Source organism: Ranitomeya variabilis, chromosome 5 (assembly GCF_051348905.1).
Source record: "Ranitomeya variabilis isolate aRanVar5 chromosome 5, aRanVar5.hap1, whole genome shotgun sequence".
Taxonomy (NCBI): domain Eukaryota; kingdom Metazoa; phylum Chordata; class Amphibia; order Anura; family Dendrobatidae; genus Ranitomeya; species Ranitomeya variabilis.
Genome location: NC_135236.1, coordinates 118098379 through 118124379, shown reverse-complemented (window position 1 = coordinate 118124379; position 26001 = coordinate 118098379). Strand labels below are relative to the sequence as shown.

Genomic DNA, 26001 nt, shown 5'->3' with positions numbered 1-26001 from the left:
GCATCAGTTCTGGAGCCAGTGCAGACCACCGCAGGGCTCTGTGCGTGATCCACGTGGACGGTGGATGGTGAGTATGCCTCCGTTTGTTATTTTGAAAAGAAAAAAAAAATACATAAAATGTTGAACAATCCCTTTAAACCATAAGTATAAACAAATTGGAACCCTTTAAGGGATAATTATCATCATAAATGGATACAATTGCAAAGTGCTTGTAGTTTTTTCATTTTTCATCATAGTTTACTGCTTGTTGCCTAGGTTACCCTCCACCTCTCCCGTCTATCAGCAGTGGCCGGTCTCCTAGGCAGCGAGCGCAGTGCTTACAAGCTTTTTCCAATAGCTTCTTCCTCCAATACTGCAGAAATAAAGCTGCCTCTGCTTGCAGCATGGGAGAGCAGACCTTTTGGGCCAGTGCCGGTCCAAGCTGCCAATCAAGCACCTTTCCCCCTCCTGCAGATGGGACAACCCCTTTAAGTAGTTCTGTGCATCCTTCTTCTATGGTACACACCATTTATCGCCCTGTATATAAGCCCTGATGGACGCACTTCTGATGCTCCAGCTACGGAAAAACAACTTCCAGCTGGTTGTCAAATAATTCTGACATTTGCAGCTGCAGAATCCCAATGTTCCTACCTCTTGTCCTGGATAAAAGCATGTGCTGACCATGTGTACACGCCAGAGAGACGCAAACATGGTGTCCGCTAATATTTATACCAGCTTCTTGTGTGCTAGTGATTACAGTCCTGCCAAACTCAGGAACGTCCCTCCCGAGAGATGTGTCCACACTTATGGCGGGGGCCGGCCGAGGAGACCATGCACCAAGACGGATAAAGCAGATCTGTGCCCAGATTTCACAGCACAGACTGATGTACTTACTATGAAACTCCACGTCAGAATGGCTATATATAGTCCTAAATCTAAAATGAAGGCCAGTAAAATTCTTTATTTTTAATATTAGACAAGAAAACTTTTCAAAAACGATTATACAGCCATTCTGGAATGGATTTTCAAAGTAAGTTCATCAGTTTCATCAGGTCTAAGAGATTGATTTTAATAATGCATGCAGCTTATATTGTGAAGTGTTTCATTATCAAGAATTTGGGACTTATTCACCTCTTCTATCACGATAGGACATATCTGACCCATCAGGATGTAAGTGACAGAAGCTCAGATTCTCCAATCACCAGATACAGTTTCTTTAATCTTTAGGTATATGGCGATAATTAATTGTTTAGAACACTAGTTTCCAATTTCCGGCCATATAATAAGGACTTCTTGGCCCATGACTAACATTTATCACCTGTACATAAGATCGGTGACAAATGTCTGATCGTAGGGGGTCCCACCAATCATAAGCAAGGAGGGTCCTGTGTCCCACAGTCATGCAGGTGCACTATCACTAAAATTCATGGACCTGATGGCCAGCAGAGTGCTGTGCTTGGCTCTCTCCACCCGTTCCATAGACAATGAGAGGGTGCTAGGGCACAAGTGTGACCACTGCTCTATAAAAACGGAGGATGCAGGACCCGTTATCCTAACCAGTGGGAATCCAAATGGTTGGACCAACAGCGATCATACATTTATCATATATACTGAAAAAAGGTAAGAAATGTTGTCCGTGGGCCGACCCCATGGGGACATATTATTGGAGGGAATCTGTCATCAGGTTTTTACCACCTAATCTGAGAGCAGCATGTAGGGGCAGAGACCCTGATTCCAGTGATGTGTCACTCGTTGGGCTGCTTGCTGTGGTTTTGATAAATCTAAGAGACTTTCGGAGACGTATTCTTGATCATATTGGTTATATCAGAAGGAAAGAGGACACCACATTGACACGACATCTGCTGGAAAAGCATCCAACCAATCCATTTGACCCTCAGTTCCAAGTGTTGGAGGTAGTGCGCCCCCCCATGTCAAAGGTGGGAATTGGGTCAAATATCTATTACGTTTTGTTATTCGAGCACGTTCGCTCATCACTACTCACTACATACAATTAGTGGTCACTTCGAATTCCATATATAAATATTCAGTACAACGACCAAGATCAGTGGTCATATTGGCATATAATCTGTTGCCTCTATTCGATAAGGTTCATTAACAAGAATCCTGAAATTAGGGTTCAGTGACCTTTCTATTGAGGGTCGATAGCCTATATATATACTGTATATATATACACACAGGTGCTTCTCACTCAAAATTATAATATCATCAAAGAGTTAATTTATTTCAGTTCTTCAATACAAAAAATGAAACATATATTATATAAAGTCATTAAAACAGAGTGTGCCAATGACTGCCTTCTGGACATCTGTCCAGTCAGCAGTCTTCCCCATGATTGTGGAGCCTACTGAAATAGACTAAGGGACCTTTTTAAACGCTTAGGAAGCCTTTGCAGGTGTTTTTGTTAATTATTCTAATTTACTGAGATAATGAGTTTTGGGTTTTCATTGTTTGTAAGCCATAATCATCAACATTAACAGAAATAAACACGTGAAATAGATCACTCTGTCTGTAATGACTCTATATAATATATGAATTTCACTTTTTGTATTGAAGAACTGATATAAATTAAGTTTCCGATGATATTCTAATTTTGTGAGATGCACCTGTAGTTCTCATCTAATAATCAGCTGAGAATATTATTTAGTGCTGGGTGATTTACAATACAGTGGCAGAAGATATCACCATACCTATTTATAATATCATACATAATTTTTTGGAATTGCCAATTATTTAGTCTTTGGAGAGATTATGATAAATTAGCTCCGGTAACGAATCGTACATTTTCCCCTTGAAGAAATATATCTATGGTTTGTTTTTGTTCTTTTGTTGCATTTGTTATATATACATTAAAAGCTATATTTTAGTATATTACTTCAACTGGATATGACAGTGAATAGCAATTTTTCATAATTGGGGATACATCAATATTGATATACAGTGAAACAATAATTTATCGGATCTGTAAGACATGACAGGGTTCCTATCAAAGGATATTAATCCTGACCAATGGCTCACTGACGCTAGGGAGGTGTTTTCTGATAGAGATATTCCATCATTCTACCATCAATCCATCAAATCAGCTTTCACCAATGACTGGAATATATCAGGACAATATTCGTTCCTGGTGGGAAGTCCAAAGTTTGGATAATTATATCAAGCATAATATCATCCCTAAGGGCCTTCACATGGACATTGCACCAGTTAGAAGAGCTTGTAAGACTCAATTCTGGGTTAAATGGAAAAAAGAGTCCCCAGAAAGTTCTTGAAGGGATTGCGGTAAGAAATATAAAAACGATAAAGAGTCTGATAAGTTTGAGATTACATTACCAACAAACTATTGAAAAATTGCAGTGCTCTATAAAAGAAAGGAAGAACGGTCAATGTACTTGTGATCTATCAGAATTTAAGAATATGAGGGCCTTTAACTTTCTGAACAGCTGCCGTAGATCTCCTTTGTCAGATGCTTCTTCCTCGTCGGAGGAGGCATCGGAGGGTGAAGGTACAACATCAATAAACCCACATCTCCCAGGACCTACCATCTTCTCACGTTCACAAGGTCAATTTAGTGGAAAACGAGAGAGATTTGGACAATCTAATAATCGCCAAGGGCCACACAGGAATTTTTTTAGATCAGGATTATCCCCACTCTACACAATATAGAATTCAGACGTTGATAATGTGAATAATACTAACAATATTATCAATGTATCCTCCTATCATCTAACTCACCACGAAACCTGTCTTATCTAGGGCCCTCTTTTGCTCCAAACACACAATATACTGTACATGAATGGATCAAAGATCTGAATCTTTTTGCTCGGAAGATCAAATGGAGCAAAATTGATAAAACAAGAAACAATGTGAAGAACTCGGTTTTAGTCAATCTGAATTCTCTGAATTTTCCACATTGATGGACATATTCGAAGAGGGACAAAGGGAAGAAGGTAAAGATCCACTTACAGACCTACAGAAAAAGAGCACAAGGTCCCCACCCTTGGGTGATACAAGTCATATCGATCTTTTTGTCGAGCTTGCCACTGTACGAATTGGAATAGTCTTCAAGCGAATGCTTTGGATGGAGCAATTTTGCCACCTGATCTTACTGAAGTGTTGTGGATTCTGTTTGTGGGCTCCCTCTGGTGGTTACTGCTGGTACTGGGTGACTTTGGTGGGTTGCGGCCTTTGGTTTCCACCTGTCCATCAGAGGCTGGGTGTTTCCTATTTTACCTGGCCTTTCTGTCATTCCCTTGCCGGCTATCAATGTATTCAGATGTGCTCTGTTTGGTTCCTGCCTACCTGCTCCCAGATCTTTCAGGATAAGCTAAGTGCTGATTTTCAGTTGTTGGTTTTTTTGTCCAGCTTGCTTATTATGTCTCTATGCTAGCTGGTAGCTCTAGTGGACTGAGGTTCTCCCCATGTGCCATGAGTTGGCACATGGGTTCTTGTAATCTCAGGATGGTTTTTTGATTAGGGTTTTTTGCTGACCGCTCAGACCCCTTTTGTATCGTTCTGCTTTCTAGTTTACAGCGGGCCTCAATTTGCTGAACCTATATATATCATCTCTATGTGTGTGCCTTCCTCTCATTTCACCGTCAATACATGTGGGGGGCAACTATACCTTTTGGGGTTCATTCCCCTGGAGGCAAGTGAGGTCTTATTTTCTCTGCAGTACTAGTTAGCTCTTAGGCTGGTGCGTGGCGTCTAGAACCAACGTAGGCACGCTCCCTGGCTATCTCTAGTTGCGTTTGTCAGGCGTAGGGCAGCGGTCAGCCCAGGTTCCATCACCCTAGAGCTCGTCCGATATTTTGTATTACTTTGCTTGTCCCTTGCTATCCCTAGCCATTGGGATTCATGACAGTATAGCCGGCCCACAAAGTGTTAATTGTTTGGGCTGAAGCAGGAGAAAAAGAAGTGTTTAAGGGAAATTTTTTTTTTTTTTTTTTTTCCTTCAGAGTTTTGCTGCCTAGCCCTTAATTGCTGTCTAGCTACTTCTTACCTCCTCTTAACCCTTGAATGGCTCTGATATTAGCTGTTTAACATGGATGTCCAGAGTTTGGCTTCCAGCCTGAGTAATCTCGCGGCAAAAGTTCAAAACATACAGGATTTTGTTGTTCACACTCCCATGTCTGAACCTAGAATTCCTATTCCAGAGTTCTTTTCTGGAGATAGATCTACCTTCCTGAATTTCAGGAACAATTGTAAATTGTTTCTTTCTTTAAAATCTCGCTCCTCTGGAGACCCTGCTCAACAGGTCAAGATTGTAATATCTTTCCTGCGAGGCGACCCTCAGAATTGGGCATTTGCATTGGCACCAGGGGATCCTGCATTGCTCAATGTGGATGCGTTTTTTCTGGCATTGGGATTGCTCTATGAGGAACCCAACCTGGAGATTCAGGCTGAAAAGGCTTTATTAGCCCTCTCTCAGGGGTATGATGAAGCAGAAATATATTGTCAAAAATTTCGGAAATGGTCGGTGCTTACTCAGTGGAATGAGTGCGCCCTGGCTGCAAACTTCAGAAATGGTCTTTCCGAGGCCATTAAGGATATTATGGTGGGGTTCCCTACGCCTACAGGTCTGAATGAGTCGATGGCTATGGCCATTCAGATTGATCGGCGTTTACGGGAGCGCAAACCCGTGCACCAGTTGGCGGTGTCTTTTGAACAGGCACCTGAGACTATGCAATGTGATAGAATTCAGTCCAGAAGTGAACGGCAAAATTATAGGCGGAAAAATGGATTGTGTTTTTATTGTGGTGATTCAGCTCATGTTATATCAGCATGCTCTAAACGCACAAAAAGGGTTGATAAATCTTTTGCCATTGGTACTCTGCAGCCTAAGTTCATTTTGTCTGTGACTCTGATTTTTTCACTGTCTTCCATTTCCGTCGATGCCTATGTGGATTCGGGCGCTGCCCTGAGTCTTATGGATTGGTCATTTGCTAAACGCTGCGGTTTTGGTCTGGAACCTCTGGAAGTTCCTATTCCTCTGAAGGGAATTGACTCTACACCATTGGCTATGAATAAACCGCAGTATTGGACACAAGTGACCATGCGCATGACTCCCGTTCATCAGGAGGTGATTCGCTTCCTTGTACTGTATAATTTACATGATGTACTAGTGCTTGGTCTGCCATGGTTACAAACTCATAATCCTGTCCTGGACTGGAAAACAATGTCTGTGTTAAGCTGGGGATGTCAGGGGGTTCATGATTATGCACCTCCGATTTCAATCGCTTCATCTACTCCTTCTGAGATCCCTGCGTTTTTGTCTGACTATAGGGATGTTTTTGAGGAGCCTAAGCTCAATTCGCTCCCTCCGCATAGAGATTGTGACTGTGCTATAGAATTGATTCCTGGCAGTAAGTTCCCTAAGGGTCGTTTATTTAATCTGTCACTGCCAGAGCATACTGCTATGCGGAATTATATTAAGGAGTCCTTGGAAAAGGGACATATTCGTCCATCTTCGTCCCCTCTGGGAGCAGGTTTTTTTTTCGTGGCAAAAAAAGATGGTTCCCTGAGGCCTTGTATAGATTATCGCCTTCTGAATAAGATTACAGTCAAGTATCAGTATCCATTGCCATTATTGACTGATTTGTTTGCTCGCATTAAGGGGGCTAGGTGGTTCACTAAGATAGATCTTCGCGGTGCGTATAATCTGGTGCGGATAAAACAGGGTGATGAGTGGAAAACCGCATTTAATACGCCTGAGGGCCATTTTGAGTATTTGGTAATGCCTTTTGGACTCTCCAATGCTCCGTCAGTCTTTCAGTCCTTTATGCACAATATTTTCCGTGAATATCTGGATAAGTTTATGATTGTGTATTTGGATGATATTTTGGTGTTTTCTGATGACTAGGAGTCTCATGTTCTACAGGTCAGGAAGGTGTTTCAGGTTTTGCGGGCCAATTCTCTGTTTGTGAAGGGCTCAAAGTGTCTCTTCGGAGTCCAGAAGATTTCTTTTTTGGGGTACATTTTTTCTCCTTCTACTATTGAGATGGATCCCGTCAAGGTTCAGGCGATTTGTGACTGGACACAACCTACATCTGTTAAGAGCCTTCAGAAGTTCTTGGGGTTTGCTAATTTTTATCGTCGGTTCATTGCTAATTTTTCCAGTATTGTTAAACCTTTGACTGATTTGACTAAAAAGGGTGCTGATGTTGCTGATTGGTCTCCTGCGGCCGTGGAGGCCTTTCAGGAACTTAAGCGCCGGTTTTCTTCTGCTCCTGTGTTGTGTCAACCAGATGTTTCACTTCCTTTTCAGGTTGAGGTTGATGCTTCCGAGATTGGAGCGGGGGCGGTTTTGTCACAGAGAAGTTCTAATGGCTCGGTGATGAAGCCATGTGCATTCTTCTCTAGAAAATTCTCGCCCGCCGAGCGCAATTATGATGTGGGTAATCGGGAGCTTTTGGCCATGAAGTGGGCATTTGAGGAGTGGCGTCATTGGCTTGAGGGTGCTAAACATCGTGTGGTGGTCTTGACTGATCACAAGAATCTCATTTACCTTGAGTCTGCCAGGCGTTTTAATCCTAGTCAGGCTCGTTGGTCGTTGTTTTTTTCTCGTTTCAATTTCGTGGTTTCATACCTGCCAGGTTCAAAGAATGTGAAGGCAGATGCTCTTTCCAGGAGTTTTGTGCCTGACTCTCCTGGAGACTCTGGGCCTACTGGTATCCTTAGGGATGGGGTAATATTGTCCGCCGTATCCCCAGACTTGCGACGTGCATTGCAGGAGTTTCAGGTGGATAAACCGGATCGTTGTCCACCAGAAAGACTGTTTGTTCCGGATGATTGGACCAGTAGAGTCATCTCCGAGGTCCATTCTTCTGTGTTGGCTGGTCATCCTGGAATATTTGGTACTAGAGACTTGGTGGCCAGGTCTTTTTGGTGGCCTTCCTTGTCTAGGGATGTGCGTACCTTTGTGCAGTCTTGTGAAGTGTGTGCTCGAGCTAAGCCTTGCTGTTCTCGGGCCAGTGGGTTGTTGTTATCCTTGCCCATCCCGAAGAGGCCTTGGACGCACATTTCCATGGATTTTATTTCTGATCTCCCGGTTTCACAGAAAATGTCCGTTATCTGGGTTGTGTGTGACCGCTTTTCTAAGATGGTTCATTTGGTGCCCTTGCCTAAGTTGCCTTCCTCCTCTGAGTTGGTCCCTTTATTTTTTCAGAACGTGGTTCGTTTGCATGGGATTCCGGAGAATATCGTTTCTGACAGGGGATCCCAGTTTGTGTCTAGATTTTGGCGGACGTTTTGTGCCAAGATGGGCATTGATTTGTCTTTCTCGTCTGCATTCCATCCTCAGACGAATGGCCAGACGGAGCGAACTAATCAGACCTTGGAAACTTATTTGAGGTGTTTTGTTTCTGCTGATCAAGATGACTGGGTTGCTTTTTTGCCACTGGCCGAATTTGCTCTTAATAATCGGGCTAGTTCTGCCACGTTGGTCTCTCCTTTTTTTTGTAATTCGGGGTTTCATCCTCGTTTTTCCTCTGGTCAGGTGGAGTCTTCGGATTGTCCTGGAGTGGACGTGGTGGTGGACAGGCTGCATCAGATTTGGAACCAGGTGGTGGACAATTTGAAATTATCTCAGGAGAAGACTCAGCAGTTTGCTAATCGCCGTCGCCGCGTGGGTCCCCGACTTCTTGTTGGGGATTTGGTGTGGTTGTCTTCTCGTTTTGTCCCTATGAAGGTCTCTTCTCCTAAGTTCAAGCCTCGGTTCATCGGTCCTTATAGGATCTCGGAGATTCTTAACCCTGTATCTTTTCGTTTGGATCTCCCAGCATCGTTTGCTATTCATAATGTGTTCCATCGGTCGTTGTTGCGGAGGTATGAGGTGCCCGTTGTTCCTTCGGTTGAGCCTCCTGCTCCGGTGCTGGTGGAGGGAGAATTGGAGTATGTTGTTGAGAAGATCTTGGATTCTCGTGTTTCCAGACGCAAACTCCAGTATTTGGTTAAGTGGAAGGGTTATGGTCAGGAGGATAATTCCTGGGTAGTCGCCTCCGATGTTCATGCGACTGATTTGGTCCGCGCCTTCCATAGAGCTCACCCTGATCGCCCTGGGGGTTCTCGTGAGGGTTCGGTGACCCCTCCTCAAGGGGGGGGTACTGTTGTGGATTCTGTTTGTGGGCTCCCTCTGGTGGTTACTGCTGGTACTGGGTGACTTTGGTGGGTTGCGGCCTTTGGTTTCCACCTGTCCATCAGAGGCTGGGTGTTTCCTATTTTACCTGGCCTTTCTGTCATTCCCTTGCCGGCTATCAATGTATTCAGATGTGCTCTGTTTGGTTCCTGCCTACCTGCTCCCAGATCTTTCAGGATAAGCTAAGTGCTGATTTTCAGTTGTTGGTTTTTTTGTCCAGCTTGCTTATTATGTCTCTATGCTAGCTGGTAGCTCTAGTGGACTGAGATTCTCCCCATGTGCCATGAGTTGGCACATGGGTTCTTGTAATCTCAGGATGGTTTTTTGATTAGGGTTTTTTGCTGACCGCTCAGACCCCTTTTGTATCGTTCTGCTTTCTAGTTTACAGCGGGCCTCAATTTGCTGAACCTATATATATCATCTCTATGTGTGTGCCTTCCTCTCATTTCACCGTCAATACATGTGGGGGGCAACTATACCTTTTGGGGTTCATTCCTCTGGAGGCAAGTGAGGTCTTTATTTTCTCTGCAGTACTAGTTAGCTCTTAGGCTGGTGCGTGGCGTCTAGAACCAACGTAGGCACGCTCCCTGGCTATCTCTAGTTGCGTTTGTCAGGCGTAGGGCAGCGGTCAGCCCAGGTTCCATCACCCTAGAGCTCGTCCGATATTTTGTATTACTTTGCTTGTCCCTTGCTATCCCTAGCCATTGGGATTCATGACACTGAAGCTACTCAATCTTTGACATGAAAAAACACCATTAGTATAAAGTTGGCAGACAAGGGAGGGAACCTTTTGATCTTGGATAATGACCAATAAAAAAAGATGTGTCGACATTCTGAGTGATTGGAAATACTATAAGAAGTTGGATTATAATCCCCTGGTGGGATTTAAAGATGAATTAAGAGACATACTGTATTGAGAGAGACTCTGGAGAAAAGACTCATTGACAAAAAAAAGAGTTCCAATATCTAATGGTGGATTATCCCAAAGTTCCAACATTTTATAGTCTCCAGAAAATACATATGGGCACTAACCCTCTCAAGGTACGCCCTATAGTATTGAGAATTGGAAGTTTGACACAACATCAGTGTCTATGTGGACAGGATATTGCGAAAATTCGTCACTGTATGAACAGGACTCACATAGCCGAGAACAATGTGCACTGGGATATCTATTATAGATGGTTCTGAAGAAAACAGGTACCGTAATAAAACGACCAGCAACCAAATTGTCGTCGGTGGTTTAACACTGCACATCATACAGAAATAAACCATATGGCCACGTGTACATACACGATCAGTATTTGGTCAGTATTTTACCTCAGTATCTGTAGCCAAAACCAGGTGTGGGTGATAAATACAGAAGTGGTGACGTGTTTCTATTATACTTTTCCTCTGATTGTTCCACTTCTGGTTTTGGCAAACAGATACTAAGGTAAAAAATTCACCAAATAGTGAACGTGTGCATCATTTTTGGGATGAACTCTTGCAGAATCTGCTTCAAGGAAGTGACGACTGGCTTCTATTCTTCAGTGACAAGCTTTTCAAAATCTTGTTGGAAAAAACTATCAAAAAACTTGAACAGCAAAATGGATTTTCCACAGAAATGAATAGGTAAAATATTCAAAGAGTATTTGAAGAGGTATTAGACACCCGTAGGGTAGGTGCACACGATCAGTATACGCTGCGGGTCGGACAGGAGATAACTTATAGATCAGTGTGGGTGGGGAGGGGAACTGGTGGCTGGGACTAGCACCAATTGGCAGGACAGGGCACTTCAGTCCCAGACAGGACACATCGTAGTGCACCCATGACATGATGGGTCAATAAACCACTACATTTTGGACTTTTGGAGTGCTGACTTCATCTTGTTTGGATATATTGAGGTTTGATTTTTCCTGGTAGGCTTTGCACCATCTTAAAATCTGTTGCTTTTCTAGTACTGCACCTATATCTTGATAGATAGATAGATAGATAGATAGATAGATAGATAGATAGATAGATAGATAGATTTCCATGATTAAATAAATGAAAAAAATGACTTGGGTTTCCCCCAACCAGCAAAGGTAAAGCAGGCAGCTAAGAGCAGATATTATCAGCCTGGGAAGGTCCCTGGTTATTGGGCCCCTCTCAGTCTAAAAATACTAGCCCTCAGATGCCCAAGAAGTGGAGCATCACATTAGATGCGCCAATTCTGGTCCTTCACCTTCGCTCTTCCCGATTGCCGTGGTGTGCTGGCAATTGGTGCAGTGGGGTCGATGTCTGCTGTGAAATGTCCAAAAACACAGCTGACACACAAAAATACTTTTTTCAAATAACCGCCTCCCCCCATCCTGTGCCTCGATCAACGTCTGAAGAGCAGTGATGTCAGTAAATTCAGTAATGTCACTGCTCTTCAGACATTCTTGGTCACTCTGTGCTCTGGACGGTCTGGTCAGGTGGACTACGTGGTACCTGCATGGGAACTTTCTAATAAATTAGAGGTACAACTGGAACGGGGCGCACCAATCTATAATAACACGATAACAACCAAGGGGTGCAATACTTAGTCTACATGTGGCGTATGAACATTAGAGAAAAGAAAAGAGTAGACTAGAAATAGTATGCACAACCCTCAAAAAATATATATAGACAATTTATTAATTTCAATAAGCAAAAGCACTTTTATTCAACACCTCAAAAGACACATTTAAAAACATTTAAAAGCAAATATACAAATACCTATACCCACCATATCCCATAACGAATAACAATCCCATAAATGGGGAAACAGTAATATCCTACCCTGGGTCCACCTGATAACATGTGCTATCCTAGTAACGACGTGCCTATACAGGCCACAAAGAGCCAAGCCACCCTATGCCAATATAGGCTGCTGTTTACCATAAGATGATGACAAAGGAACATGTGGGCAATACATGATCCTGAAATGAAAATATACCATGCAGCGTGACCGCTGTAAATACAACCTGTCCTGCGTTAGTTCAGATCTGTGGAAATGCAGCGATATCCCAGGGCACAGGGCACCACAGGGATTAAGTACACATGAAGCCAAAAGGCAGGGTAGCCTCAAAGATGGCACCTAGGTAGGAAAGGGGGATAAGGTGGGAGCACACCCCACGCGTATCGCTGCCTCTGCAGCTTCGTCAGGGGAAGTGATGCCAAAAAGTGCTATAATCCATGCTTAAATAATGCATCAAATAAAGTAAATTACATACCGGTGTGGAAGAGCGGGAGGAGGGGAGGTGAAAGCCGGAAGCGCAAGCCGCGCCATGATGCCGAAGGCCCGGTGAGGATGGACGGTAATCAAAGAGCGTCTCAACAGGTAACATGCGCATGCGCAAGCCGCGGTATCCGATAGGACCACGTTGCGCACGCGCCGTACCAGCCGGCTGAGGAGACACATAATAGGGCATAAAGCCCTGGATGAAATGAAGGTGGAACGCCGGGCTGAAGCAGCAGGGCCCGCCGAATAAGTACACAAAGGGGCACAGAATGAGAGAAGGACACAGCAAACAAAAATAAATACCAAGTATAAATAAAGATAATACAAATTAATTAATGGGAAAAATAATAATAAAGAAAAATATATAAGGAAAATAAGTGAATAGACCTGAAAAGAAAAGGAATGAATTAAATTTAGAACATTATGGCAGGAAATGGCGGCACAAAATTACTACCCATAAAATAACGGAAGGTATCCTACAATCAATACCTGAGGATGAACGCCAAGCCTTCCGAGATCTACTGGCTTTACTAGAGGAGAATGAATCAGGTTGTACCAGAAGAAAGTTTCCGGGCAGGAATAGATCCCTTAAAACGCTCTTCCACACCGGTATGTAATTTACTTTATTTGATGCATTATTTAAGCATGGATTGTAGCACTTTTTGGCATCACTTCCCCTGACGAAGCTGCAGAGGCAGCGATACGCGTGGGGTGTGCTCCCACCTTATCCCCCTTTCCTACCTGGGTGCCATCTTTGAGGCTACCCTGCCTTTTGGCTTCATGTGTACTTAATCCCTGTGGTGCCCTGTGCCCTGGGATATCGCTGCATTTCCACAGATCTGAACTAACGCAGGACAGGTTGTATTTACAGCGGTCACGCTGCATGGTATATTTTCATTTCAGGATCATGTATTGCCCACATGTTCCTTTGTCATCATCTTATGGTAAACAGCAGCCTATATTGGCATAGGGTGGCTTGGCTCTTTGTGGCCTGTATAGGCACGTCGTTACTAGAATAGCACATGTTATCAGGTGGACCCAGGGTAGGATATTACTGTTTCCCCATTTATGGGATTGTTATTCATTATGGGATATGGTGGGTATAGGTATTTGTATATTTGCTTTTAAATGTTTTTAAATGTGTCTTTTGAGGTGTTGAATAAAAGTGCTTTTGCTTATTGAAATTAATAAATTGTCTATATATATTTTTTGAGGGTTGTGCATACTATTTCTAGTCTACTCTTTTCTTTTCTCTAATGTTCTTTCTAATAAATTAGTCAACAAGGGTCAGTGTTTGGTGTTTACTTCTCTTTATGTTTTTCAGGTTTCCATTAGTGGACTGAGTTGACTCGGTGGCCACCGCACGAAGACAATCAGGAAGAGTCAAAGCGAAGCGCCCGAATTGATGCATCTATTGTGATGCTGGGAAGGGCCCAATAACCAGGGACCTTCTCTGCCTGATAATATCAGCTCACAGCTGTCTGCTTTACCTGTCCTGGCTACAAAAATGGGGGGTGGGGAGTGGCCATGTCATTTTTTGCATTTATTTATTTAATCATAAACAGCGGTCCAATAAATTCCACAGGGTGCAATTTTATATGGGGGGGGTGTGCAATTATATGTCTATATCTATCTATCTCTATGACATTCACTGCTGACTAAAAACACATGGAAGAGCTGCAGGCAAGAATGCTACAAAAACTCAGCAAGTCCGCAATCATTTTTATGGTGGACAAAGACGTGAGCACTGCTATAGTGGTGCCCGGGTAGGTTCCCGCACCTTAAGACCATATGTGTAAATAAACCCGGCACTCAACTTTATGCTAGTAGCTTGGAATTTCGTGAGCGGTATGCACGCATAGACTAGCGGTGGACACCGCGTCCAGCTCCGGATCAAAAAGCTTACAGCCGCTTCCATTAACAGGGCACTGGCACCCCAGTGAGTCCAAGTCGACCTACCTACTACGCTCACGAAGTGACAGGCTACCTACTCTAAACACGGAACTGAAGAAGGTCATGTGAGACCGAAACATTTTGTTGGTTCTACACAATAAAATTCCAAGCTACTAGCATAAAGTTGAGTGCTGGGTTTATTTACACACACGCAATCATTTTTAGACCTGCGTTTCTATAGCAGTTTTGAGTGACTTCACTGGGGTAAAAAAGGTGAAAGGATTGACAAGCTGCGAATCTGCACCAAATCTGCAAGTCACAAATAAGCAACGTGTGCAGAGACGTCAGGATTCTCATTCACGTCGCTGGAATCAGGAATCCCTTCAGGTGTTGTGAGAAATCCACGTGGCCAAAATGTGCCGTCTGCACACAGCCGAAATATCCTCATTCACCGATTTAAAGCAAAGTAACAATTGAAAAGCAAAATATATTGAAAAGTTGCAGAGATTCCATTTATACTGGGCATAAACAATTAAAAAAAAATCAAAAACTGTGAAAATAACGATAATTATAACCTGGACTGAATATATAGAAAACGTGATATATCGGATTACTAATGATTAGAAAGAATTGTTCTTATCACAGAAAAAACTGATGTCATCCATCACCCCTCCGTAATAAGTATGTGAGCTGGAGAAAGTGCAGTAGGGGGTGTGCTGCCAATCTGCAGTCTGGGCCGCTCTGTCTCCATATCTAGCCATTATCTATTATCTATCATCTATCTATCCATTATCATCCATCTATTATCTATGTATATGTTATCTATCATCTATCTATCTATCTATCTATCTATCTATCTATCTATCTATCTATCTATCTATTCACAAAAAAGGAACAGCACAAACTTTAAACTTATCTCCGGGTGCAATTTCCTCCAGGTAACCTGTTCACCGGTTAACTCAAATGCATAAAGTCCAAAAAAGAAGGCAGCTGCCTTCTTTTTTGGACTTTATCTATCTATCTATCTATCCATTATCTACCTATCTATCTGTCTATCCATTATCTATCTATCTATCTATCTATCTATCTACCTATCTATCTATCTATCCATTATCTATCTATCTATCTATCTATCTGCCTAAGACCAGAACACTTGGTCAGCGCCCCAATAGTGACCATGTTCTCCCTGGCTGCGGTGACGTTTCGGCTGTACTGACCCTTTCTGCTGTGTGTCCCTTTCTACCTGTCCCAGTCTCTCTCTCTCGGTCACACCTCCCTCCATCCTTCCCTGTGTTGTCCCCCCGGCCCCCATATCAGCCCCCATTATTCCCAGATCCGTGTAGGAGCCGCGGACCCGTAGATAACAGATGTCGCACCGTTGTCGCTTCCTCGGGTCTGCGCTGATTCCTGCGCTCCCAGAACATGGTCACTGACTGCGGGCAGATGAGACCTCGGGGGTCGCAGCCCGTCCCTCCCGCCGTGCGACCCTCCATCCCTACCTGTAGCCCCCCTATGCCCCTCCGCCCCGCAGGCAGTACTCACAGGGTGCCGGTCTTGTTGGGCAGCAGGGCAGGGTCGGGCACCTCCAGGAGGTCCTCGTTGGTGCAGACCACCTTCTTCCTGAGGGCAGCGGCGCCCACCCCGGGCTTGGGGCGCTCCAGCACACACTTACAGCTGTGGATGAGGACGGGACAGCTCTGCCCCCATCCCACAAGGCACAGGAGGGACAACACGGCCAGGGGGCAACTGGGGGTCCCTAATCCAAACATCATGGCAGGCAGGGCCACCTATCCGCCCATCCTATGCTGCGGGCAGCGCGGTGCCAGCTCCACTCAGCATGCCCTATGGTGCCAGCCGGGCTCCTGCTTCACCACTGCTCCACAGCGCCTGCTGTCACTGGGGCGGGGAGAGGCTGCATGGTGTGCCGCTCACACGGTAATCCGCAGGGAGAGGAGAGGAGCTGCTCCTGCCTATATGATGAAGGCACATAACGGACTGGAGCCGGGGCTGCCGCTCTCCAGCGCTGCCGCCGCTCCTCCCCCGCCGCCACCGCCGCCCGGTCCTAGCGCCGCCCGCCGCCTGCACTGAGGAGAGGGGCAACCGTGAGGGCTGCGGACCCGGGAAGGAAGGAAGGATGCCCGGGGCAGGAAACGGACGGAAGTGCTCGGCGTCCTGCTAATCTTATATATAGTCACTTGTATAGCTATAGTGGCATGTGCATGAAGCCGTACCTTCACACAATGGTGTATGTATGTATATAGATAGATAGATAGATAGATACACACACTGTATATACAGCTATATATATATACAGATTAACCCCTAAGTGACAGCCAATTTTTACAATTCTGACCACTGTCCCTTTATGAGGTAATAACTCTGAAACGCTTCAACGGATCCCAGTGTTTCTGAGATTTTTTCGTGACATATTGTACTTCATGTTAGTGGAAAAATGTATTTGATATATTTTGCGTTTATGAAAAAAACGGAAATTTGGCAAAAATGTTGAAAATTTTGCAATTTTCAAACTTAATTTTTATACCCTTAAATCAGACAATTACGTCACACAAAATAGTTAATAAATAACATTTCCCACATGTCAACTTTACATCAGCACAATTTTGGAAAAAAAATTTTTGTTAGGAAGTTATAAGTCTGGGTTCACACTGCATTGAACCCGTCCGTTAGATGGACTATGTCACACCGCGGCATAACGAGGAGAAAGCGTAGTTCGTTAACGCCGCCATTACTTCCTATGTCGGACGCATCGCTAGCCATGTGCCGTCATTGAGTGACGGACCCTGGGACGCGGGCTGCAGCGTTAGAGCTAGCAGATGCTCCATCTGCGCTAGCGATGTGCCAAAGTCGGCACTTGCGTTACAGCAGCCCGTTTACTTAACGTATGTGTTGAACGGGCTGCTGTAACGCAGTGTGAACCTAGCCTTAGGGTTAAAAGTTGACCAGCGATTTCTCATTTTTCCAACAAAATTTACTGAACTATTTTTTTAGGGACCACCTCACATTTGAAGTTAGTTTGGGGGCCTATATGACAGAAAATGCCCTAAAGTGACACCATTCTAAAAACTGCATCTCTCAAGGTGCTCAAAATCACATTCAAGAGGTCTATTAACCCTTCAGGTGCTTCACGAGAACTAAAGCCATGTGGAAGGAGAAAAAAAATGCACATTTTACTTTTTTCACAAACAATTTACTTTAGACCACAACGTTTGTATTTTCACAAGGGCTGTAGATAAGCCCCTGATGCCGGTGGGCTTAGCTCCCCTTTGATTTTGGGGGTGACAGGTTCCCTTTAACAGTGGAAACCCATCAATTCTAACTCCAACCTTAACACAGACCTAACCCTAATCCCAACTCCAACACCACCCTAACCCCAACACCCCAACCGTAACCCCAACACAACACTAACCCCAACACAACAGAATCCCCAACACAACCCCAACACCACAACCGTAACCCCAAACATAACCCTAGCCCATCCCTAACTCTAGCTCTAACCCCAACCCTAACCGTAGCCTGAACCCTAGCCCCAACCTTATCCCTACCTCTAACCCCAACCCTAACCGTAGCTCTAACCCTAGCCCCAACGCTAACCCTAACTGCAAAGAATGGAAAAAAAATAAAACAATTTAATTTTATTATTTTTACCTAACTAAGGGGGTGATAAAGGGGGGTTTGATTTACTATTTTTTTTATTTTGATCACTGTGATAGGGTCTATCACAGTGATGAAAATGAACCAATAGGACAAATCTCCTATTGTTGCTGGGTGGCAGCCGGCAGAATTCAGCGGGCGCACTGCAGATGTGCCCGTCATTTTGTTCCAGGAAGAAGACACCAGGAGTCGGGAGACAGAGCTGGAGGGTCCAGGGATACCGGAGGTACTGGGGGGGGGGGGGCGGCCCCATTTCTCTCTCCTCTGGTATGCTAGATCATATCAGAGGAGAGAGAACTGAATGGGAAATCAAACTTTTTTTTTCCAATCGCCGACCCCGGAGATTTTCCGATGATCGGGGCACCATAACATTATTTCTCAGCGCCATTACAAAGCCGTGTTGAAGAATAAGTAACCTTAACTGCCGCCGTTAAAAGGCTTATCGGCAGTCGTTAAGGGGTTAATATTACACTGCACGTGTACATATATTTTACACTATATATATTATTATTTTATTATTATTTATTGTTATAGCGCCATTTATTCCATGGCGCTTTACATGTGAGGAGGGGTATACATAATAAAAACAAGTACAATAATCTTAAACAATACAAGTCACAACTGGTACAGTAGGAGAGAGGACCCTGCCCGCGAGGGCTCATAATATACAAGGGATGGGTGAGGATACAGTAGGTGAGGATAGAGCTGGTCATGCAGCGGTTTGGTCGATCGGTGGTTACTGCAGGTTGTAGGCTTGTCGGAAGAGGTGGGTCTTCAGGGTCTTTTTGAAGGTTTTGATGGTAGGCGAGAGTCTGATGTGTTGTGGTAGAGGGTTCCAGAGTAGGGGTGATAGGCGAGAGAAATCTTGTATACGATTGTGGGAAGAGGAGTTAAGAGGGGAGTAGAGAAGGAGATCTTGTGAGGATCGGATGTTGCGTGTAGGTAAGTACCGGGAGACGAGGTCACAGATGTATGGAGGAGACAGGTTGTGGATGGCTTTGTACGTCATGGTTAGGGTTTTGTACTGGAGTCTCTGGGTAATGGGGAGCCAGTGAAGGGATTGACAGAGGGGAGAGGACGGGGAATAGCGGGGGGACAGGTGGATTAGTCGGGCAGCAGAGTTTAGAATAGATTGGAGGGGTGCGAGAGTGTTAGAGGGGAGACCACAGAGCGGGAGGTTGCAGTAGTCAAGGCGAGAGATGAGGGAATGGACTAGGGTTTTTGCAGATTCTTGGTTGAGGAATGAACGGATTCGTGAAATATTTTTGAGTTGAAGTCGGCAGGAAGTGGAAAGGGCTTGGATATGTGGTTTGAAGGAGAGATCAGCGTCAAGGATTACCCCGAGGCAGCAAGCTTGTGGGACTGGGGACAGTGGGCAGCCATTTACTGTAATGGATAGGTTCGTTGGGGGGGGTCATGTGAGATGGGGGAAAGATGATGAATTCTGTTTTGTCCATGTTAAGTTTCAGAAATCTAGCAGAGAAGAAGGATGAAATAGTGGACAGACATTGAGGGATTCTGGTTAGTAGGGAGGTGATATCTGGTCCAGAGATTTAGATCTGTGTGTCATCAGCATAGAGGTGATACTGAAAGCCATGAAATTCTATGAGCTGTCCCAGGCCAAAGGTGTAAATGGAGAAGAGCAGGGGCCCTAGGACTGAACCTTGTGGGACTCCGACAGATAGGGGGCGAGGTGAGGAGGTGGTGTGTGAGTGGGAGACGCTAAATGTCCGGTCTGTTAGGTATGATGAGATCCAGGATAGGGCCAAGTCTGTGATGCCAAGGGATGAGAGGGTCTGTAATAATAGGGAATAGTCCACTGTGTCAAAGGCAGCCGACAGGTCGAGGAGGAGGAGGACAGAGTAGTGTCGCTTGCTCTTGGTGGTTAAGAGGTCATTGGTGACCTTAGTTAGGGCAGTTTCAGTGGAATGGTGTGACCGGAAGCCAGATTGTAAGCGGTCAAAGAGGGAGCAAGAAGAGAGATGGGAGAACAGTTCAAGGTAGACGTGTTGTTCCAGTAGTTTGGAGGCATAAGGGAGAAGTGATATAGGGCGATAGCTAGATACAGAGGATGGGTCAAGAGAGGGCTTTTTGAGGATAGGTTTGATGGAGGCATGTTTAAAGCTTGAGGGGAAAACACCAGTTGTTAGTGATAGGTTGAAGAGATGGGTTAGGGTTGGGATGAAGACTATGATATATACATACACATTCATCGTTCATGGCCGAAAGTGTTGGCACCCTTTAAATTGCTCCAGAAAATGAAGTATTTCTCTCAGAAAATTATTGCAATTACTCCTGTTTTGTTATACACATGCTTATTTCCTTTTTGTGTATTGGCAATACAGAAAAAAAAACAGAAGAAAGGGCAAATTGGACATAATTTTACACAAAAACCCCAAAATGTGGCGGACAAAATTGTGGGTAAACAACTTTGTTTCAAGCATGTGATGCTCATATAAACTCAACTGTGGCAAGTAACAGGTGTGGAAAATATGAAAATCTCAGTACATTTATCTTATAAGTATACTGTATATAAGGGGGGGGCAATTAATTTTCTCAAGGGGCCACATGAGAGACCATGATTGTTGTGGAGGGCCGAACCAATAGGCTGAAATTAATTCTGTGCAATACTAATATTAACATATTAATTATTTTATATTAATTGTATCACTTAATATTGAGCAGAATTAAGGATGCTGACACCCCTCTATACGTATACCGTATGAGCCCCCACATAGAGGATATACCATAAAAGCCCACACTCAGCTCGTTACATACAATATGAGCCCCCACATAGCCCTCTGTATACAGTGTGAGCCCCCACATAGCCCCTCTATATACAGTATGAGCCCTCTGTATACAGCGTGAGCACCCAAATACACTCATGGCTGAAATTTCTCCCAGAAAATTATTGTAATTATGCATATTTTGTTATACGCATTTTTTTCCTTTGTGTGTATTAGAACAATACAAAAATAAAAACAGAGAAAAAAAATAAATTTGGACATAATTTTGCACAAATCCCAAAAATGGGCCTGACAAAATTCCTACAACCGTCAACCAGTTTTTTACACCTCTCAACTGGAATTTTGGGCAACTCTTCTTTTGCAAACTGCTCCAGGTCTCTCATATTTGAAGGCGTCTTCTCCCAACAGCAATTTTAGGATCTCTCCACAGGTGATCAATGGGATTTAGATCCGGACTCATTGTTGCCATGTCAGAACTCTCCAGTGCTATGCTTCCATCCATTTCTGGTTGTTTCTTGAAGCATGTTTGGGGTCATTGTCCTGCTCAAAGATGGACATATAGCTAGTACAGCTGCACTGTGTTAGGCTTGCGCTCTGACTGTTACGCGTGAGCGTGGATCGTGAGCCCACTGTGCAACGGACCAGACTTACCCCGGTAGGGCATGGCTAAGCAGCTACCTTGGTGTTCGCTGGAGCCTCTAGTGGTGAGGTCAGGTTTGTGCGGCAGGTACATGCCTGGTCTCACTCCAGGGTGGCGTCCAGCAGTAGCAACTGACTCCCAAAGGGACAGGAAGTTGTAACGACAGATGCTGGCATGAACAGCAGGGATACTGACGTATATAGTGTATTCACTTATTATGTATAATAATAATCTTTATTTATATAGCGCCAACATATTCCACAGCGCTTTATAGTTTAACAGTTTCAAACACAACAGTCATAGGTAACAATGTTAAGAATACAATAATAAAGCAAAATAAGACGACCCTGCTCGTGAGAGCTTATAATCTACCATGAGGTGGGGAGATACAAAGTACAGGTGTGTGTTTACAATGATGTATTTACAATGATGGTCCAGCCATCTTCAGGGGGTGGGGGGTGGATGGAGATAGTGAATGGGCTACACACACAAACATAAAATGACTTTGATTAGGTAAGGTGGTAGGCCGCTCTGAACAAATGTGTTTTGAGCGAGCGCCTAAAACTATGCAAGTTGTGGATGGTCCTAATATCTTGGGGTAGAGCATTCCAGAGGATTGGCGCAGCATGGGAGAAGTCTTGGAGTTGGGAGTGGGAGGTACGGATTAGTGCAGAGGTTAGTTGAAAGTCATTTGCAGAGCGCAGCGGTCGGCTAGGCCGATAGACAGAAATGAGGGAGGAGATGTATAGCACCGTCCCTTAGTATATAGTGTATTCACTCATTATTAGTGTTGAGCATTCCGATACCGCAAGTATCGGGTATCGGCCGATATTTGCTGTATCGGAATTCCGATACCGAGTTCCGATATTTTTGTGATATCGGAAATCGGAATCGGAAGTTCCCAGTGTATGGTTCCCAGGGTCTGGAGGAGAGGAGACTCTCCTTCAGGCCCTGGGATCCATATTCATGTAAAAATAAATGAGGAGTTTAGGACCTGCGATGATGTCGCGACTTTTGATTGGTCGCGTGAGCGGTCACATGAGCGGTCACGCGACCAATCACAAGCCGCGACGTCATCGAAGGTCCTAAACTCAACATTCTTGGGAACGGAGGCTGCCGGTTACATCGGTAAGGTCCAGGGGCCGCCGGAGGGGTGAGTATATCCATATTTTTTATTTTAATTCTTTATTTTTTACATGAATATGGATCCCAGGGCCTGAAGGAGAGTTCCTCTCCTTCAGACCCTGGGAACCATCCAGGATAGCTTCCGATACTTGTGTCCCATTGACTTGCATTGGTATCGGGTATCGGCGATATCCGATATTTTTTGGATATCGGCCGACCTCATCCGATACCGATACCTTTGAGTATCGGAAGGTATCGCTCAACACTACTCAGAATGTATAGCACCGTCCCTTAATATATAGTGTACTCACTTTTTATGTATAGCACAGTCCCTTAGTATGTAGTGTATTCACTAATTACGTGTAGCACAGTCCCTTAGTATATAGTGTATTCACTTATTATGTATATCACCATCCCTTAGTATATATTGTATTCACTTATTATGTATAGCACTGTCCCTTAGTATAGTGTACTCACTTATTATGTATAGCACAGTCCCTTAGTATATAGTGTATTCACTTATTACGTGTAGCACAGTCCCTTAGTATATAGTGTATTCACTTATTACGTGTAGCACAGTCCCTTAGTATATAGTGTATTCACTTATTATGTATAGCATCGTCCCTTAGTATATAGCGTACTCACTTATGTATAGCACAATCCCTTAATATATTATGTATTCACTTATGTGTGTAGCACAGTCCCTTAGTATATAATATACTCACTTACCGTATATAGTGCAGTATAAGCTGACCTGAATATAAGCCAAGGCATCTAATTTTACCACAAAAAACTGGGTAATCTTATTGACTCGAGTATAAGAATGGTATGCATGGCCTCCTCGTCCCTTTCCTTGTATGCATGGCCTCCTCATCCCCATCCTGGCTTGCATGGCTCCCTCATCCCCATCTTGGTATGCATGGCTCCCTCATCCCCATCCTGGCTTGCATGGCTTCCTCATCCCCATCCTGGTATGCATGGCTCCCTCATCCCCATCCTGGTATGCATGGCTCCCTCATCCCCATCCTGGCTTGCATGGCTCCCTCATCACCATCCTGGCTTGCATGGCTCCCTCATCCCCATCCTGGTATGCATGGCTCCCTCATCCTCATCCTGGCTTTCATGGCTTCCTCCTCCTTATCCTGGTATGCATGGCTCCTTCATCCCCATCCTGGCTTGCATATCTCCTTCATCCCCATCCTGGCTTGCATGGCTCCCTCATCCCCATCCTGACATGCATGGCCTCCTCATCCCTTTCTTTGTATGCATCCTCCTCGTCCCCATCCTGGTATGAATGGCTCCTCATCCCTATCCTGGCTTGCATGGCTCCCTCATCCCCATCCTGGTATGCATGGCTCCCTCATCCCCATCCTGGTATGCATGGCTCCCTCATACCCATTCTGGCTTGCATGGCTTCCTCATCCCCATCCTGGCTTGCATGGCTTCCTCATCCCCATCCTGGCTTGCATGGCTCCCTCATCCCCATCCTGGCTTGCATGGCTCCCTCATCCCCATCCTGGCTTGCATGGCTCCCTCATCCCCATCCTGGCTTGCATGGCTCCCTCATCCCCATCCTGGCTTGCATGGCTCCCTCATCCCCATCCTGGCTTGCATGGCTTCCTCATCCCCATCCTGGCTTGCATGGCTCCCTCATCCCCATCCTGGCTTGCATGGCACAGTGTGAATGTACAATTTTCATAGTAATGAAAATACAGAAAAATCTTTAAATGAGAAGGTGTGTCCAAACTTGGTCGGCACTGTACCTACTACATACAACATACTACATAAATACATACATACTACATACATACTACATACATACAACATACTACATACATACTACATACATACAACATACTACATACATACTACATACAACATACTACATACATACTTCATACAACATACATGCAACATACTACATACATACATACTACATACATACAACATACATACAACATAGTACATACAATACATTCATACAATACATACATATAATATACAGTACATATAACATAGAGTACATACTCATCATCACTTGTCACTTTGATCCCCGAAACCAGTGTCACCTGTAAAAAATATTAAAATAGCGAACACTATACTCCCTGATCCGCAGAAATCCAAACGAGTGTCCCAAGACGATCTCCCATGGAGAGCAGCATCAGCTGATGCGACCGCTCTCTAGGGGCTCCAGGAATACAATGACGGGAGGCATATAATATAATACAGCACCCCATAGAATATAACACAGCCCCCCATAGAATGTAATACAGCCTCCCCAGAGAATATAATACAGCTCCCATTTAATATAATGTAGCCCCCCTGAGAATGGCCTCACAGTCCAATACTCACTCATTGATAGATTGAAATATAATTCAGCATCCCATAGAATGTAATACAGCAATATACAATATAATACAGCCCCCCATAGAATGTAACACAGCCCCCCATAGAATATAATACAGCCCCCGATAGAATGTAATGCAACCGCCCATACAATGTAATACTGCCCCCCATAGAATGTAATGCAGCCCCCATAGAATATAATACAGCACCCCATGGAATGTAATGCAGCCCCCATAGAATATAATACAGCCCCCCCATAGAATATAATACAGCCCCCCCCATTGAATGTAATACAACCCCCCTTAGAATATAATTCATCCCCCCATAGAAAGTAATACAGCACCCCATAGAATGTAATACAGCCCCCCATAGAATATAATACAGCCCACCTCCCCCATAGAATATAATACAGCCCCCCAAAGAATGTAATACAGCACCCCATAGAATGTAATACAGCCCACCTCCCCCATAGAATATAATACAGCCCCCCATAGAATGTAAAACAGCCCCCCATAGAATATAATACAGCCCCCCATAGAATATAATGCAGTCCCCCATAGAATACATCCCCCATAGAATGTAATACAGCCCCCCATAGAATATAATACAGCCCCCCATAGAATATAATGCAGTCCCCCATAGAATACATCCCCCATAGAATGTAATACAGCCTCCCCATAGAATATAATGTAGCCCCCGAGAATGGACTCACAGTCCAATACTCACTCATTGATAGATTGAAAAAAAAACACACACACACAATCCTCACCTCTCCTCGTGCCCCTTGCTGCTTCAGGCTTGGCTCTGGTCTCAGCGGCTGCAGGCTGCCAGGCAGCACACAGCAGGTACGCGATAATATGACATCATCGTGCATCCGCAGTGTCAGAGGCAGAGGGGAATGATGGGAGAGGGAGCGTCAGCTGACGGTATAGTTGAATGGGGCGGCGCTGGCAGAGGGGTGAGTCGGCGCTGGCGGGGGGAGTCGGCGCTGTCTGGAGCTCAGCAACAGTGATCTTGGGGTTCTTCTTTACCTCTCACCAAGGCTCTTCTCCCATGATTGCTCAGTTTGGCTGGACGGCCAGGTCTAGGAATACTTCTGGTGGTCCCAAATTTTATTCCATTTAAGGATTATGGAGGCCACTGTGCTCTTAGGAACCTTGAGTACTGCAGAACTTCTGTTGTAACCTTGGCCAGATCTGTGCCTTGCCACAATTCTGCCTCTGAG

The 26001-nt window shown here is 44.5% G+C and overlaps 1 protein-coding gene across 2 annotated transcripts in view; it reads right to left on the bottom strand.

Annotated features, from left to right (window-relative positions):
• ADGRA2 (adhesion G protein-coupled receptor A2) overlaps positions 1–16258 on the bottom strand; it is a 238931-nt gene extending 222673 nt beyond the window's left edge. For both annotated transcript variants that reach the window (XM_077263142.1, XM_077263144.1), the window contains exon 1: positions 15789–16258. In XM_077263142.1, coding sequence (XP_077119257.1) covers positions 15789–16018 — 230 coding nt within the window. In that variant the 5' untranslated portion in view covers positions 16019–16258. The remainder of the gene's footprint in view (positions 1–15788) is intronic.
• Positions 16259–26001: the final 9743 nt, after the last annotated feature.